We start from the raw sequence: 16478 nt of genomic DNA on the forward strand, positions 1-16478 counted from the left end.
TCTGCTTCAAGGTTTGGTGTGTTGTGTGTTCAGACTCAGAGATGCTCTTTTGCTTCAAGGTTTGGTGTGTTGTGTGTTCAGAGATGCTCTTCTGCTTCAAGGTTTGGTGTGTTGTGTGTTCAGAGATGCTCTTCTGCTTCAAGGTTTGGTGTATTGTGTGTTCAGAGATGCTCTTCTGCTTCAAGGTTTGATGTGTTGTGTGTTCAGAGATGCTCTTCTGCTTCAAGGTTTGGTGTGTTGTGTGTTCAGAGATGCTCTTCTGCCTCAAGGTTTGATGTGTTGTGTGTTCAGAGATGCTCTTCTGCTTCAAGGTTTGGTGTGTTGTGTGTTCAGAGATGCTCTTTTGCTTCAAGGTTTGATGTGTTGTGTGTTCAGAGATGCTCTTCTGCTTCAAGGTTTGGTGTGTTGTGTGTTCAGAGATGCTCTTCTGCTTCAAGGTTTGGTGTGTTGTGTGTTCAAAGATGCTCTTCTACAGACCTCGGTTGTGTCGAGTGCTTTTTTGAGTTAATGTTGTCTTTCTATCAGCTGAACCAGTCTGGTCATTCTCCTCTGACCTCTGATATCAACCAGGCATTTTCACCCACAGAACTGACATTCACTGGATATTTTCTCTTTTTCAGACCATTCTCTGTAAACCCTAGAGATGGTTGTGCGTGAAAATCCCATTAGATCAACAGTTTCTGAAACACTCAGACCAGCCCGTCTGGCACCAACAACCATGACACGTTCGAAGTCACTTAAAGTCCCCCTGTAGTCAGTAATTTTATCCCTTAAAACTCATCTTTGATCACCAAAATTACATATTTAAAAACATTTCCTTGAAAAACAATTATTAATACCTTAAAAATAGCTTGAATGTAACGCTATACCCTTGCCCCATTTAGTAAACGAGGTTCTATGAATATACAAATGAGCCCTGCCTCCGTGCACTCATAGCAGCTCAGAGATCCACTCGTTGACGATCACACGTTGATCTGATTGGTTACAAGGTAGTTTGTGACGTCAGAAACACCAGCGATTTCAAAGCGTGTTTTTGAGACTGTCTTTGGTTCACTGCAGTTTTAAGGAGAAAATACTCAGCAATGGTGTCGACTTATGAATTTACACATGGTTTGTCTTAAAGGTGCAATGTGTGATTTTTAGCGGCATCTAGTGGTGAGATTTGCGAATTGCAAACAGTCAGTCACTCACGGTCTATCCTTCAAATTGCAAACTCGAAGGAGAAGCTACGGTGGCCGACGTAGATCGGAAGATGCCGATCTGAGTCTGAGTCAGCAGAGAGTAGCAAGTCAAGCAATGAGGTTTCTTTATATTATATTTTATATTAAATTATATTTACTTTATTATTCAGTAAAACCACATGTTATTGCGATTGTTATTTTTACTTGTTCATCATTGAGCTATGGATAAGAGCATCAAAGCAGCTAGGTAAGGGGAAATAGCTAACGTTATGATGTCCGAGGCGTCGTTCAGACAGCATGTTTTTCTCCCTACGTTTGCAGAGTCATGGACAACCTGAGTATTCTGCTGCATCTTTTTCTGCTGCTTCTCATTCAAGTTAGTGACGAAACGCACTGAGTTGCTGCCACGTGATTTTTTGATTAGATATTTGCATTAACAAGCAGGTGTACCTAATAAATAGGCAGTGATATATATCACGCTTGAGTGTGTGAACCTGTTTGGAAACAATCATTTTTAGTTTTGTTTTAGTTTTGTAATATAAAAACCATTTGGTTTCAACTTCCAGACATTTTTTAACTTGTTCTTATGCATAAAAATCTGTTTAGAGCACCTGTAAATAAAACTTTAACACACTTCTGATTGTTCATACTGTTATTTTTTCAGTAACACTTTATAATAAGGTTCCATTTCTTAACAAATAAATGTAGTTAACATTAGTTAACATGGACTAACAAGGAAAAATACTTTCAAAAGCAGGTATGCCAACCCAATATCACGGCAATTAGTACGAATTTGTAAGATTTTTGCTAAATCTTACATATTTTACGAGTTGCCCAATTCATATGAATTCTTATGAATGACCTACCCCTGACCCCGCCCCTAAACCTACCCATCACTAGGGTTTAGACAAATCGTACGAATTCGTACGAATTAACCACCTTTTACTCGTATGAATTTGTACGAATTGGTCGTGAGATAGCGTTGGGTATGCATGTTAATTTCAACATTAACTATTACATTACTTAAATCAAATGCTGTATCTGATTTATTTAATGGGTTAATTATTATTTAAATATTTAATGGGTCTGAGCTATCTGTATTTGAAAAAAATAACGGTAAAATAAGATTAATAAAATAATAATAAATGTATTGCTCATTGAATGTTTGTAAATGCATTTGCAAATGTTAAATAATGGGACCTTATTGTAAAGTGTTGCCATTTTTTCATTATGCATTCAACTCCAGACTTGCATTTACTAATGTTATTTGTAATTTAACAGATGCTTTTTTTATTGAAAGTTACTTACAGCACACTAATTATCGAGGGGAGTACTCATGAAAAACCAAGGGTGGAGTGTTTTTCCTCAAGGACACAATGGTAACAAGGCAAGACTGTTATCATCAGAATGAAAAGAAGCCAGAATTCTCTCACATGATGAAACAGTCAGACTCTTTTGGAGGAAAACAGCACAGCTGAGGGCGTCTACATGGTCTGCATCACTAAGAGCTGCTGGGGAAAGACTAATGATGTGTTACTAACTCTCAAAGGTCATGGATTAACTGTTTATCTCTATCAGAATTGCTGGTGGTCTGCTTAAAACCCAAATCCCCTGAGGTCATCAATGCCAACAGAACCTACAGTCAATTCATCACTCTTTACAAGTATTATTTATATACTTTTATAGTATTTATTATTATTATTATACCAACTCTTTGATACCAACTTTTCATTTGAAAGTCACGTGTCTAGTATCTGTAAAACCGCATTTTTCCATCTTAAAAATATATCTAAATTACGCCATATGCTCTCATTGACAAATGCGGAACAATTAGTTCATGCTTTCATGACATCAAGGCTAGATTATCGTAATGCTCTTATGGGTGGTTGCCCTGCACGCTTAATAAACAAACTACAGCTAGTTCAAAACGCAGCAGCTCGAGTTCTTACCAGAACCAGTAAGTATGACCATATTAGCCCAGTTCTGTCAACACTGCACTGGCTGCCTATTAAACATCATATCAATTTAAAAATATTGCTGATTACTTACAAAGCGCTAAATGGTTTAGCTCCGCAGTACTTGAGCGAGCTCTTAACGCATTATAGTCCTTCACATCTATTGCGATCTCAAAATTCCGGCCAGTTGATAATACCTAGAATATCAAAAACGACTGCTGGCGGTAGATCCTTTTCCTATTTAGCACCAAAACTTTGGAACAGTCTTCCTAACATTGTCCGGGAAGCAGACACACTCTGTCAGTTCAAAGCTAGATTAAAGACACATCTCTTTGACCTAGCATTCACATAATACATTATAGACTTCTAGAATTCAGTGTTAGGCTGCATAGATTAGGTCAGCTGGAACCGGGAACACTTCCCATAAATCCTGATGTACTCGTTACATCATAAGAAGAATGGCATCTACGCTAATTTTAGAGTCTTTGTTTATCCCGAGGTTTTCCCGCAGCCTGCCGGATCCAGGCCGTATCCAGATCTGACGAAGGACCTTCGCCTGGACCCGATGTCAACGCAGTGCTGAAGTGCCAACTAGTCTCTCCCTATGGAGGATCCCTTTACCACTCTACAGATAACGCATTTTTGGGAAATTCGTTTCGCGTACCTACCCCGAAGTGACAAAATAAAATAAAATTCTGTATCAAAATTTATAAGGAAAGACCAGTACTTTGTTTAGGCTTGGTTTGTAGGGAATTACAAACCTGCGCACATATATTCAAACGCACATAACTATAGAACCAATTCTTAATGCGCATGTGAACGCCATCAGCGTTTCTCACAGGTTCGCGTTTAAAGTCTGTGTAGAGAGAATGGTGTCGTCTTGGCGGCCCCTAATTTAATAACAAATGATCGTTGCGATGGAAGCAAATAAATCAAAACTAAATTTAGCTGGAAAATAACTTTATTAAAGAAGCACTATAAAGCCAAAACAATCTCTGTTACCTTAAATTATACGTTTATCTCTGTAAAGCTGCTTTGAAACAATCTACATTGTTAAAAGCGTTATATAAATTAAGATGGCTTGACTTGACTATTATTATTATTATTATTATTAATCTATTTTAGTAATTTTTGTGCTTATTAGTTTGGGTTTTTTAAAACATTTCTATTTATCTTTATTTTTATTTCAGTTTTAGTAAGTTTAGTACTTCAACCTAAATTCGGTTCCATTCATGTTTTAAGTTTAAGCTTTTCATAGAATTTTATGTAGTGTCATATGATCCTTCAGAAATCATTCTAATATGCTGATTTGCTGCTCGAAAAACATTTTTTATTATCAATGTTGAAAGCAGTGAGGATACTTTGATGAATAGAAAGTTCAATAGAACAGCACTTATTTGAAATAGAATCTTTTGTAACATTATCAATGTCTTTACTGTGACTTTTGATCAATTAAATGCATCCTTTGATATATATATATATATATATATATATATATATATATATATATATATATATATAAAATCAGCAGCTTTATTTCAATTGAAAAATATGCTTTTTAATAGGTTTAAGTTTACATTAACTATACTGCTGTTCACATAAACATTACATTGTTATGCAGTTTGATGATCCTTGAAATTATCAGTTTTATCCCCTCACATCTGTATTTGTGCTGAGAATCCTAAACGAGGGGCGCAATAAAGCTTTTTCTATGTACTATAACAAAGCCAATACAATGCTCCGACACTGCAATGTAATGGAATAGATTAAGTTAATGACATGCTTGCTTTTAATTTTTCCAGCAGTTTCAATGCAAATTAAGATTTTTTTCCTGCCAAATAGTGACTCGCATTTTATTCGTCATTAATTTTGTCATTGTAAATGTGTCTGTGTTTTACAAATGAATATCGCACATTTGAATGATTTTGACTGGATTCTCTCTGTCTCTCCCAGTCTTCACCCGCCCCCATTCCTCATTCCAGGAAGAGTGCTCTTACAGGAAGGTCAGGGCCTGAGCCATGGATCTGCAGTGATTGAAATCTTCTCCAGCGTCTGAGGCTCATTTCAGTGGCCTGACACTCACCCCCCTCATAAATAATCCCTCCACGCTGAAATGGAACTGGGAATGAAGAAGAAACGGCGAGGGGAAAAAAAGATAAGATCTTTTTGGAACAGGAGGATCTGAAAAAAAGTATGCAAATTTGTGTTGCGTTCCTTCAGGGTGTCTCTTTTGTGCAGGGCGATGGGGAAATCTGGTCATTTAGAGTCATGTCTGTCACACAGATGGACTATTAAACCACCTGTGGGGAAAGAGGTCGGATCAGAGAAAGAGGAAGAGAGAGAGAGAGATTGAGGCAGTGGATCTGGAATAGTGTTACTGGACTCTGCATCCCAAGAGCAAAGTATATTTCTACGATAAAATGTGTAAAACTCACCACCATGATGCAAGGATATTCTTGATGGATGTTAAGGGGTTGCTAGCTGGTTGCTAGGGTCTTTTAGGTGGTTGTCAGGTCGTTGATGGCTACTAAGGCATTGCTAGGGCATCGCTATGTTTTGGTGGTATCTAGTGCATTGTTACATGGTCCTAAGATGTTCTGGATGGTTGCCAGGTTGTTCTAGGTGCATCAAGTGGTTGCTGGTGTTTTTTATCGACTTCTAGGTGGTTGGCAGGTTGTTGATGGTTACTAAGGCATTGTTATGCAGTCACTACAGTCTTTTTGGGGTTTCTAGTGCATTGCTACATGGTTCTAAGATGTTCTGGGTGGTTTCTAGGGTGTTCTATGTGTTTTAAGTGGTTGCTGGGATGTCCTGGGTGGTTGCTGGCATCTTCTAGGTGGTTGCCAGATTGTTTATGGTTACTAAGTCATTACTAGGGTGTTGCTATGTTTTTGTGGTTTCTAGTGTGTTGCTGCATGGTTCTAAGATGTTCTGGGTGGTTGCTAGGGTGTTCAATGCGGTATAAGTGGTTTCCTGGGTGGTTGCTAGCATCTTCTAGGTTGTTGCCAGGTTGTTAATGGTTACTAAGGTGTTGCTATGCAGTCACAACAGTGTTTTGGTGGTTTCTAGTGTGTTGCTACATGGTTCTAAGATGTTATCGGTGGTTGCTAGGGTGGTTTAGGTGTTTTAAGGGATTGCTGGGGTATCCTGGGTGGATGCTTAGGGACTTCTAGGTGGTTGCCAGGTTGTTGATCTATGACATTGCTAGGGCGTTGCTATGTTTTGGTGGTTTGTTCTGCGTTGCTGCATGGTTTTCAGATGTTCTGGGTGATTTTAAGGGTTGCTGTGGTGTTCTGGGTGGTTGCTAGGGACTTCTAGGTGGTTGTCAGGTTGTTGATGGTTACTAAGGCGTTGCTATAAGGTCACTACAGTGTTTTGGTGGTTTCTAGTGAATTGTTACATTGTTCTAAGATGTTCTGGGTGGTTGCTAGGGTGTTCTATATGTTTTAAGTGGTTCCTCTGGTGTCATGAGTGGTTGCTAGGGTCACCTAGGTGGTTGCCAGGTCATTGATAGCTGGTTTCTATGCCGTTGCTATCAAATCATGTTAGCGAAGTGGACCAGTAATATTTCCTCCAGAGCAGAGAGCACCTTTCTGTCGCTCGCTCAACCCAGAATGTCCTTTGTGATATGCTGGTCCGAGAATATATGAGGTCATGGAGTTCAAATATTGTTTTAATGAAGTTGCGAACCTTATACATATATGCACAGTAAACATCAAAGTCAAGAAATTAATTTTGTGATATACTCACAGCAAACTGTCAACGAACATCTAGATAGGCTAACAGAAACATTTGAACTGTTATCTAGCTACTGTAATTGAGACATTTATTCAAGAAATTCATTCCAAACAGAAATTTCATGACAGAGCGGGATTGGAGTGACTTCCTTTTACCGGAGAGCATGAGTAGTACATGAGTGGAACATTGGGCCGTGATCAACTGAGCAGATTGCAATCACTATTGTGGATTCTAGTGCATTGTTAGGTGTTTCTAGGATCTAGGTGGTTATTAGGGTATTCTTGAAGGTTGCTAGATTGTTGCTAGGATTTTCTTGGTGGTTGCTAGGACATCACTTACTGGCCAATTGTAAAGATGATATTCCGGTTCTTAAACATGACTCAGGTTAGCTAAAGACAGGTAAGAGACACAACCAGACTGATTATTCCACCACATGCCTTCACTAAAAGCATTTCAGACCTAAAAAACATAATATAATTCATTTGTTAAATCCATAATCTCAGTACTGAAAAATCTGAAAGCAGAAGTTTATGGAAGTGACATTGTCTTCAGTCTGGCTATATAATAAAATAAGATGGAGAATATTACTTTGCTGCTCTTATCATATTTGCTTTTATTACTTTTACAGTGCGGCTTCATTTCCAATGCTGCATCTCAATACAGATTCCTCTAAGTGTGAGTATAATGAAAGTGTTTATCTGTGACGTACATTATGATGCGACCAGCTTAAAGACAATATTATATCTGTGTGTTAATGTGATTTCTAGAGCTGCACTGGCATCTGCACTAGTATGTCATTGACATCAAGTGAAACTCATGAGTAATGCAGTTTGCTGTCACAACCGGCCCTTCAGACCCCAAACCACAACAGACTGATGAATTACCCCACGGCTACAAGGCCGAGAGGATCAACACAAACACGCACAACATGCACAGACTGAGCTCACACACTAACACTGGCTCTACATGATTATGCTCTCCAATGCTCTATTTCTAACTGCTTTTTTCATCTCTTTGGGTCCATAGGCTTGATTAAAGAATTAAGACACTTTAGGCCATGTTACAGTGATTTTACCATGGTTAAAATGGGTATTTTTCAGTATGACATGACGTAGACCCCCTTATATTATCAGTGGAATCTACAGCCTCGTATTGCCTTGATTAAACATTTTCTTAGTTATTAAGTTATTAATTGCATTTTGTGTACAATGTCTTAACTTTTGGTAGTCTAATCAAATGATGAATCAAAATGCTAAAAGTCATGGCTGTAACTGGTTCATTTCTTTCCTCGCCCCCGGAAATAAAAGGTCAAGTCGGGTGCATTATGTTTATTAAAAATAATTATATTTAAAAATGAATTTAAATAAATATCTTTAAGTGAAATATCATCAGAAAGCGATTGTGCCATAACACAGAGTCTGTTCCACTGGAGTGTGATTCTTCAGTGAATGTGACTCATTTCAAACCCCCACTGAGAACAATTTTTATCTTCACAGCACAAAATTGTCTCCGGAGTGCATGTTGCAACCATCCCAAGCTCCTAAAACCCTCCAAAAGAGAAAAGAAACATTTTCCATCTAGGCAAATACTCTAGAAAAAGTGTTCTTTATGTAACACTATTACTGATGCTCATTCAGTATTAGAGGGGTCATGACATGAGAAATCAAATTTGCCTTGATCTTTTGACATATGAGAGGTCTTTAAAACATCCTGCAAGTTTCAGAGCTTAAAACGTCCTCATTATAAACAAAGCCTTAATAAAACTCCAAAAACGGCTCGTTTTGATATAGCGGGATCTGTGACATCATACATTTGCAAATGACTGCCTCCAGAGCAAGACATCGACCAATAGTTATACATCATCGCACTTAGGCCCCGCCCACTGATGTTCAGTCGCTTAACGGCTGACATTTGCCAACACTGGGTGTGTGTGTCACGTCAAAAGCAAATAAAACCCATTATAATCAGTGACGCTGTCTACACTGGGTATCGTAATGAGACCCGTTGAGTCTGTGATAACAGGACAAATGGAAAAGTGAAAGAACGTTCGCTTTTAACGCGACCATATAAACAGTTCATTTGTGTCTCTATACAGACTTCAGAAGGATCCCAGCGTCAGAAACAAGTGGATGGTTTATTTTTAATCTTGTCGGAAGATTAAATGTTTGTTCGGAGCATTTGACTTCAGATTGTTTTGTAATCGAGGCACAGTGTAATGGAGTGTTCGCAAAGAAACTTTTGTTGACAAATGAAGCAGAGACAGTGTTAAATCTGACAGCAGCTGCATCACAAACCGTGAGTAAATTATTTCAGAATGCTTATGAAATTATTTAATTATGCATAACTCAATGTAAATTATGGTTTAATATGGATAATGTTGTCAAAACACTCACTCAGGTGCAATAGCTCAATGAGTGTTGATACTGTTTCCTATGCAGTGACGTTAGCCAATCATAACAGTGGTCGTTCACTGACAAGCCTTAAAGGAGCAATTCATTTCAGAATAAGGGTCAGAATGAGGGATGGAAATAATCGTTTTTCCACATATGTGGGTTTTTTTACTTCAAGGAACATATTAAAATAATTTTTAAAAATCCATGTCATGACCCCTTGAAACATCTTTCATCGTTTACATCTATGCTTCAGATGTGAATGATTCCTCAAATCATGTGTGTTGTTGATCAGAGGTGTGCTGTTGCTTTAAGTGATCAGACGCGCGAGAAAACAGGTGAAAAAATCCCACAGATACACATTGAACATTGTTATTTAAGTATTAAAGTATGAGATACTATTATGGTTTTTATTAATATTTTAAATATGTTTTTATTTTTATATTTTCTGTTTTTGTTTTAATTTTCTTAAAAGTTTTAGTAATTTTTTTTTTTTTTTTTTGTAATTATAGCTTTTATTCATTTTATTTCATTTTTAGTTTTTAGTTATTTTACATCAAGTTAAACTAAATGTAAATGAGAAATGTTGCCTTGGTTTTCTTCTATATTTTATTTTATTTCAGTTAACGTTTAGTTTATTTCAAGTAATGATTTTTTTTGTGTGTATGTGTAGTTTTGGTTTCAGTTTTATTTGTAGTTAACTATAATAACCCTGCACTGAAGGAGGGACCCAAACCACATTTGCAGACCAGAAGAAGTGGGCGACATTAACCAACAGAAACACAGAAAGGGTAATCCACATTCATTTGTTGTAAGCAGCTGGTTCACCTCTTCAGTAATTCATGAAACACACGACTAGATTCCAGGAACATGACATGTCACATCAGCACGCTACAATTACAGAAATACGATTTGCATTAAAGATTAACTTCAGACATGCTCGTCACAAGTTAACAGCGTTCTGTTCACAGTGAAACCGCTCGAATCACCTCTGCTGCTGTGTGTGCATTAATCATTAACTAGTCCTGCACTGAATAAATGTTACCGTGGTATTTATTTTTGGTCCCACGAGGAGACGGCAGCCTCTGCTGTCTGCATAAAAATAAATGCACTGTTCAAATATCATCTATCAAAATGTTCTGATCACTCATGTACTCATATTGGCTATTTCAACAATGGAATACTAGCACACTGTATACTATAACATTTTTCCATAAAAAAATTGAAACACATTATTTAACGATAAACCTTTCAAAACTAGTATACTAAGTTACCTCCAAGTTACCATCTTGGATATAAAAATAGATACTTTACCTTGCCTTTGCATTGAGTTCAAGTACATATTTGATTGCTTTCTGTCTCTCCTCAAACTGCCCTGTCAAAATGAAAGATTAATATAATTTTAAAAAGAAAGTAGTTTCATTTTGTTTGTGTAAAAGTGCCTTAACATAGCAGTTTATTCAAATAATACAATTATTTGTAAAATCATTCTAGAATTGTCTTAAATCAGATAGCTCCTGTACTTGATTCTGATTGGTTGAGCCGCGTTTGAAGCCATTTTAAATTACTCACCCGTACTTTCTCTGCAACAGCAGCAATAACAGTAGAAGCAGTGTATGGGTCTATTCCACCAAGACCAAACATATCAACATTGTCATATCCATTACCATACCAAACACTCCGAGAGTCAACATGACAGAAATGTAAGTAGCGTACAAATCAGTTCATTTTAAACTGTAATATTATAGTAATGTACTAACTGGGGTTCCCTTTATAGTGTACATCATTAGTTGTAGGTAATTTGCCATGTACTGTAGCCAACCTGACAGGCCCCAATTAATCAATATCGAATCGAAACGAATCGAGAAATTTGTGTCAACGCCCAGCCCTCGTTTTATGTAATTCCACAAAAGATCCTTTTTCAAAAGCCATCCTGACAGATGTAAAGTGAACATTTGCCCACACAAAAGGAGAACATCTATCTCTTTTATGAGTTTGAAACTGTAGGTCATTAACATTGGAGTGTGTGTTGCTCTGGCCCAGTGGCTCATGGAAATGGGTCTGTCCTGTGGAGCGCTGGCAGTGCGACGCAGACATTATCTCATGCTAGTGCTGGGAGATACTACACCAATTACTCCTCTCGGTGGGGGCAGTTTATTTGCGGAGGCGTTTTTGGCTTAAAATAAGCAAAAGGGGTCGCAAGACCTCTCAGTACCCAGCATCACCCCGCCCCCTTTCACGCTGAGCTCGGCCAATCGTGACTGTGGAAATGTGCTGACATCACAGGCATGTGACGCCCCGGCCGCTGGTCTTGTTTGGGTTCCTGTAGCGGGTGTTACGTTTGCTCTATTTCAGGACGTTTAAGTTGTTCGAATTTTTTGCATAATTCAGCAGAAGCTTGCCTCAAAACATGTGTCTTGTTGAGGAGAGGAGAGCTATTACTGCAATCAGACTTACAATTTTCACATGGCATGCAATAAAACAGAAAACACACCTTAGCAATGACATGGTAATGCTAATGACCTACAACACCTTGTTCTCTGCAATGCACACACAAAAAAAAACATTCAGAGAATAACAACATGAAAGCATGGATCATCCTGCCTTGTATCAGCGGCTCAGGCTGCTGGTGGTTTAATGGTGTAATGGATATTATCTTGGCACACTTTGGGTCTCTTAGTACCAATTGAGCATAATTTAAACACCACAGTCTACCTGAGTATTGTTGGTGACCATGTCCATCCCTTTATGTGTCCAACACCACACACACACACACACACACACACACACACACACACACACACACAGTACAATCACCATGGGAAAATCTCAGAGTAAAACTGGGAGTTGTGAAAAATATGATACACTGGTGTTTTGCCAGATGAGAAGTTTACCTATGTATCTTACTTTTTTATTCATTTTATAACTGTATCATATATCTCTTTCAATTCCTTTTGTAACTGTTTTAATTTCCCTTGCATTTATTTTGTGATTATTTTTATTCCTTTCCGTGTAAAGCACTTTGAACTGCCATAGTGTATGAAATGTGCTATATAAATAAACTTGCCTTGCCTTTATGACCACAGTAGGATAACACACACGTCACAAAGCTCAAATCATCTCAAACTGGTTTCATGATCATGATGACAGTGAGTTCACTAAACTCAAGCGGCCTCCAGTTTCCAGATCTCAATCCAATAGAGCAGATTTGGGACGTGGAGGAACGGGAGATTCGCATCATGGATGTGCAGCCGAAAAATCTGTTGTGATTTGAGTGCAACTGTGTGATATTATCATGGCAAAATGGACCAAAATCCCTGAGGAATGTTTCCAGCAGCTTTGGTAAAAGGCAAAGTGGCAAAAGTGGTCCGACCTGGTACTAGCAATGTGTACCTAATAAAGTGGCCAGTGAGTGTAGCTATATCATTTTTAATTGTTTCTTACGTTCTAAGCATAAAACTCACAAAATTTCTGCTTACAAGAGAAAAAGTATTTGTTAATAGGGTGAGTGAAATAAACTTAAGATTTATTTTTCTGAAAATAATCATGTGCTATTTTGCAACTCAAGTCATTTCTAAGGATGTTTAGAAGAGTGTTGACTGGATCATTTAGTGTTTAGAAAGAAAAACGGCACTTACAAGACAACAATTTCACCACATCTCTCCACAATACTTTTTCTTTTTTTTAAAGAATATGACATATAATTGTGGAATTAATTGTATGAGGCCCCAATTATAATGAGGATTTTATGAATATAATAATACTAATGGCATTCCCTGCAAAGGGCATGAAGCTGAGTAAATGAGTGAATTGGACGGAAAGACGCAGCGCTAGTACAGCGAACAGATCATTATGCAAGCGTCGAGAGAGGCGGTCTGGACTGCGCTTCTGTTATTATAACCCTATTGAGAGGGAAGCTTTTAATCTAAGCAAACTGCCTATTGCTCCATTATTAAGAGTGCGGCTCTAATGGGCTGGAATTAAATGACACAGACCTGTAGGAGAAGCCGCAGAGTGTGCAGTGTGATCTTTAGTAGTGACCGGAGTAAATTTGCCCTTGCTAGGTAAGTGTAGTACATTAGAGTCCATTTATTCATCAGTGTTATTTACCAGGAGGCTGAACGCTGCCTTCATAATGCAACTGAAGTCTGTGTGCATCTCTGAACTGATGCGTTCACTGGGCTGCGTTTGAGCGCATTCATGCAGGGAAGGTTCCTCGAAAGATTTGATCCTGAAAACATGAAGAAGAAGAAAAAAACACTCATATTAGAATGATTTCTGAAGGATCATGTGACAATGAAGACTGGAGTGATTATGCTGAAAATTCAGCTTTGATAACAGGAATCATTTATATTTCAAAATATATTACATTTGAAAACTGATTTTAAATGGTAATAATATTTCGTTCTGTATTCTCAACCAAATAAATACAGCCTTGGTGAGCAAACATAAACAAAACTTACTGATCCCAAACTTTTGAAAAGCAGTGTATAACTAGCAATACCTTTGTAATGTTCTAGAACACTTTATTAACTGCAAAGCAATGCACACACACACACACAAACACATAGATCATCATGGCAATCGCATAGCAACTGGACAGCCAAGCAACTACATAGCAACATATTAAAACATTCAGAAAGCCTTTGCAACCACAGAAATTATTGGTTCAAATAAAAATCAATAAGCTCTTTTTCAAAACATAGTAAACTGTCTTGATGTTCACTGCTTACATAGTATATTAACATTACTAGCTCCATTGTCTAACAGTTGAGCTACAAGAACAAACTACTGTAGTGACTGATTCGAAATGCAGAAATCATATTTGAAGTAATGTATTTACAGTATAAATCTATGGTGTACCGAATTGACAAAAAAAAAAAAAAAAAAATCCCATTTTAGCATTAGGACTGCTGTTGTCATGGTATATAAACTTCTATTTTTACTGATTTAAATCCTGTGTTCCCATTTTCTTCTATGCAAGCAGTCACTTTCTGATGTTCTTGCTATGTTTACCATGGTTAGTCACAAAATTGATTATAGCTGCAAGCAGCAATTAGGGGGCCAAGCACAAAGGCGGCATGATAAGTCATGCCATCATGGCTGGGAGCATCAGACTAACTGGAATCTATTTGGACCAGTTTCATTACAATAGGCTAAATAAGTCAAAAGTTATTAGCATTTTTGGAAATTTCATTCTAACTTTTGACCACAAGGTGGCGCTGTCTCAACTTTTTCAGTACCTTCAGGGCATGGTGCCGATGACACATACCAAGTTTCATAATGAAACACCAATGCGCTCATAAAATATAACATTTTACAAACAATTCAAGCCCAAAATGGGAAAATTGGCTATCGTTCGACTGGGCATGCTGCACCAAATCTAAAGAGACCAGTTTTGTGATTTTTGACAAAACTGTTCAGAAGTTGTAAGCAAAATGTCAATTTTTCATATCTCCTAACCACTAGGTGGCACTGCACCGAAACTATGCAGGTACGCTAAGGTCATGGTTGTTATATCACAACCAATACGCCAAAGCATTGCAGAGATATAACCTCATGTTAATGTCGGTGCGCTCTTCATCGAATTCTTTCTTTTGTTATTTTATAAAAAGTAGTTTTTTCCTGAAAATTACAGATGGCGGGAAAATTTTCATGATGGAAATTACATCATATGATGCAATCGAATCGTCTTGAGCCAAGGAATCAGAGAAAAAGTTTGTTTCTAGCCACTATGGTTCAAAAGTTATTAGCATGAATGTAAGTGCAAATTTGGACAGTTGGTGGTGCTAGAGAGATTGAGTCAGAGACTCTGAAATCGCTGTGGTTAATGCTCAGACTGTCCTTTATCAGTGTGCCAAATTTCACAACCTTCCCGCAAATGGTTCTATGGGCTGCCATAGACTCAAGAGCGGAAGAAGAAGCTAAATATATTAGAAGACAATCAACAAGGATGGCAAGCAATTGTATCACACTAGCCTCTTTTTAACATACAACACGTAACATATGATCCATGTTTTTCCTCATAAACTTCCACTGTACATAAGTGCAGATCCCTACACTGTAAAAATGCTTGTAATTTTAGCAGTAAAAATGCTACAAAGCCTGTTCATTGGTAAACAGCAGGTTTCCATGACTATATATGATGGGGGAAAACTGTAATAGATCTAATGAGATATTGTTATTACTGTGAAATGTACAGATTTTGGGAGTAAAAAAAAATAGGCTAATAATCTTAGAATTTACAGTAAAAAAAAAAAAAAAAAAAAAAAACATAAATCTCCTGTGTGACCCATTACATTTGATGGCATTTTGTTTAAATAATTATGTTTCTGGTTATCATTTGTGTGTTATAGTTTACTTGACAACCTCCTCCACAGAAATCAATTATATCCCAGCAGCCTTCAGCGTGAAGCGCGACCGGGACACACACTTCCCAGTTCCCACAAACCAGAACTAGAGCAGCTTCCCAGTGGACTTGGCTCACGTGGACGTGTGCGGCGCGTGCCAGGGACCGTCAGTAACGTAATCCAGCCTTCAGTACACACACACACACAGATGGGTGTCAGGGAGCTGGCAGGAACTCATCACATTGTGCTAAATACAATCTGAACACACAAACAGCGTGAAAAACACACCGCAGAGAGTTGCACCTTTCGACAGCTCCACCTCAAGGCCTGCTGGGAAGGTTCTCTGTCGAGGGTCACAAACTCGCGTGTTTGTCTAAACTCTAACAATGTGTGGATGATATCCAGTTCTGAAGTAGGACAGCTTGCCACTTTTCCCATCGAGTCTATGGAGGCTTTTGTGTGGATTAGTAGAGGCTTATGGGTAGAATTTCAGAGAATATTTTGAACTGAATATGAACGCATAATGCTAATTGTAATGTGGCACTATGTTTGTTCACAGCATGCTTTGTGAAATCAGTGCTTTATTGTCGGATGTACTGTTCAAACCCGCAGATATAGACATCACCCTGAATATATGACACAAGTCCCTCTGTCAGTGCAAGTCTAGGGGAGTTTTTGCACTGTTTTGTGCCACTAGGAGGCCTCAGAAAACAAATTTTAAAATGGCTTAAAATGATTTAAAATAAGATAAAACAAGCTAAAAGCTCAAATCCTTAATTAAATTTTTGCATATTGTCATTGGTATTAAACTAATTTTGTTTATTAGATCAATGGAATTAAGTGTTTATATTTTGACTATACTGT

At 37.8% G+C, this 16478-nt stretch overlaps 1 protein-coding gene across 1 annotated transcript in view; it reads left to right on the forward strand.

Moving 5' to 3' along the window:
• quoa (quattro a) overlaps nucleotides 1-16478 on the forward strand; it is a gene marked incomplete at its 5' end in the record, with an annotated part of 67027 nt that overhangs the window by 5449 nt on the left and 45100 nt on the right. The window contains one exon of the mRNA XM_079850189.1: nucleotides 5090-5139. Coding sequence (XP_079706315.1) covers nucleotides 5090-5139 — 50 coding nt within the window. The remainder of the gene's footprint in view (nucleotides 1-5089; nucleotides 5140-16478) is intronic.

This window comes from Squalius cephalus (genome assembly GCF_949319135.1).
Source record: "Squalius cephalus genome assembly, chromosome: 18".
In the NCBI taxonomy this organism is placed as follows: Eukaryota; Metazoa; Chordata; class Actinopteri; order Cypriniformes; family Leuciscidae; genus Squalius; species Squalius cephalus.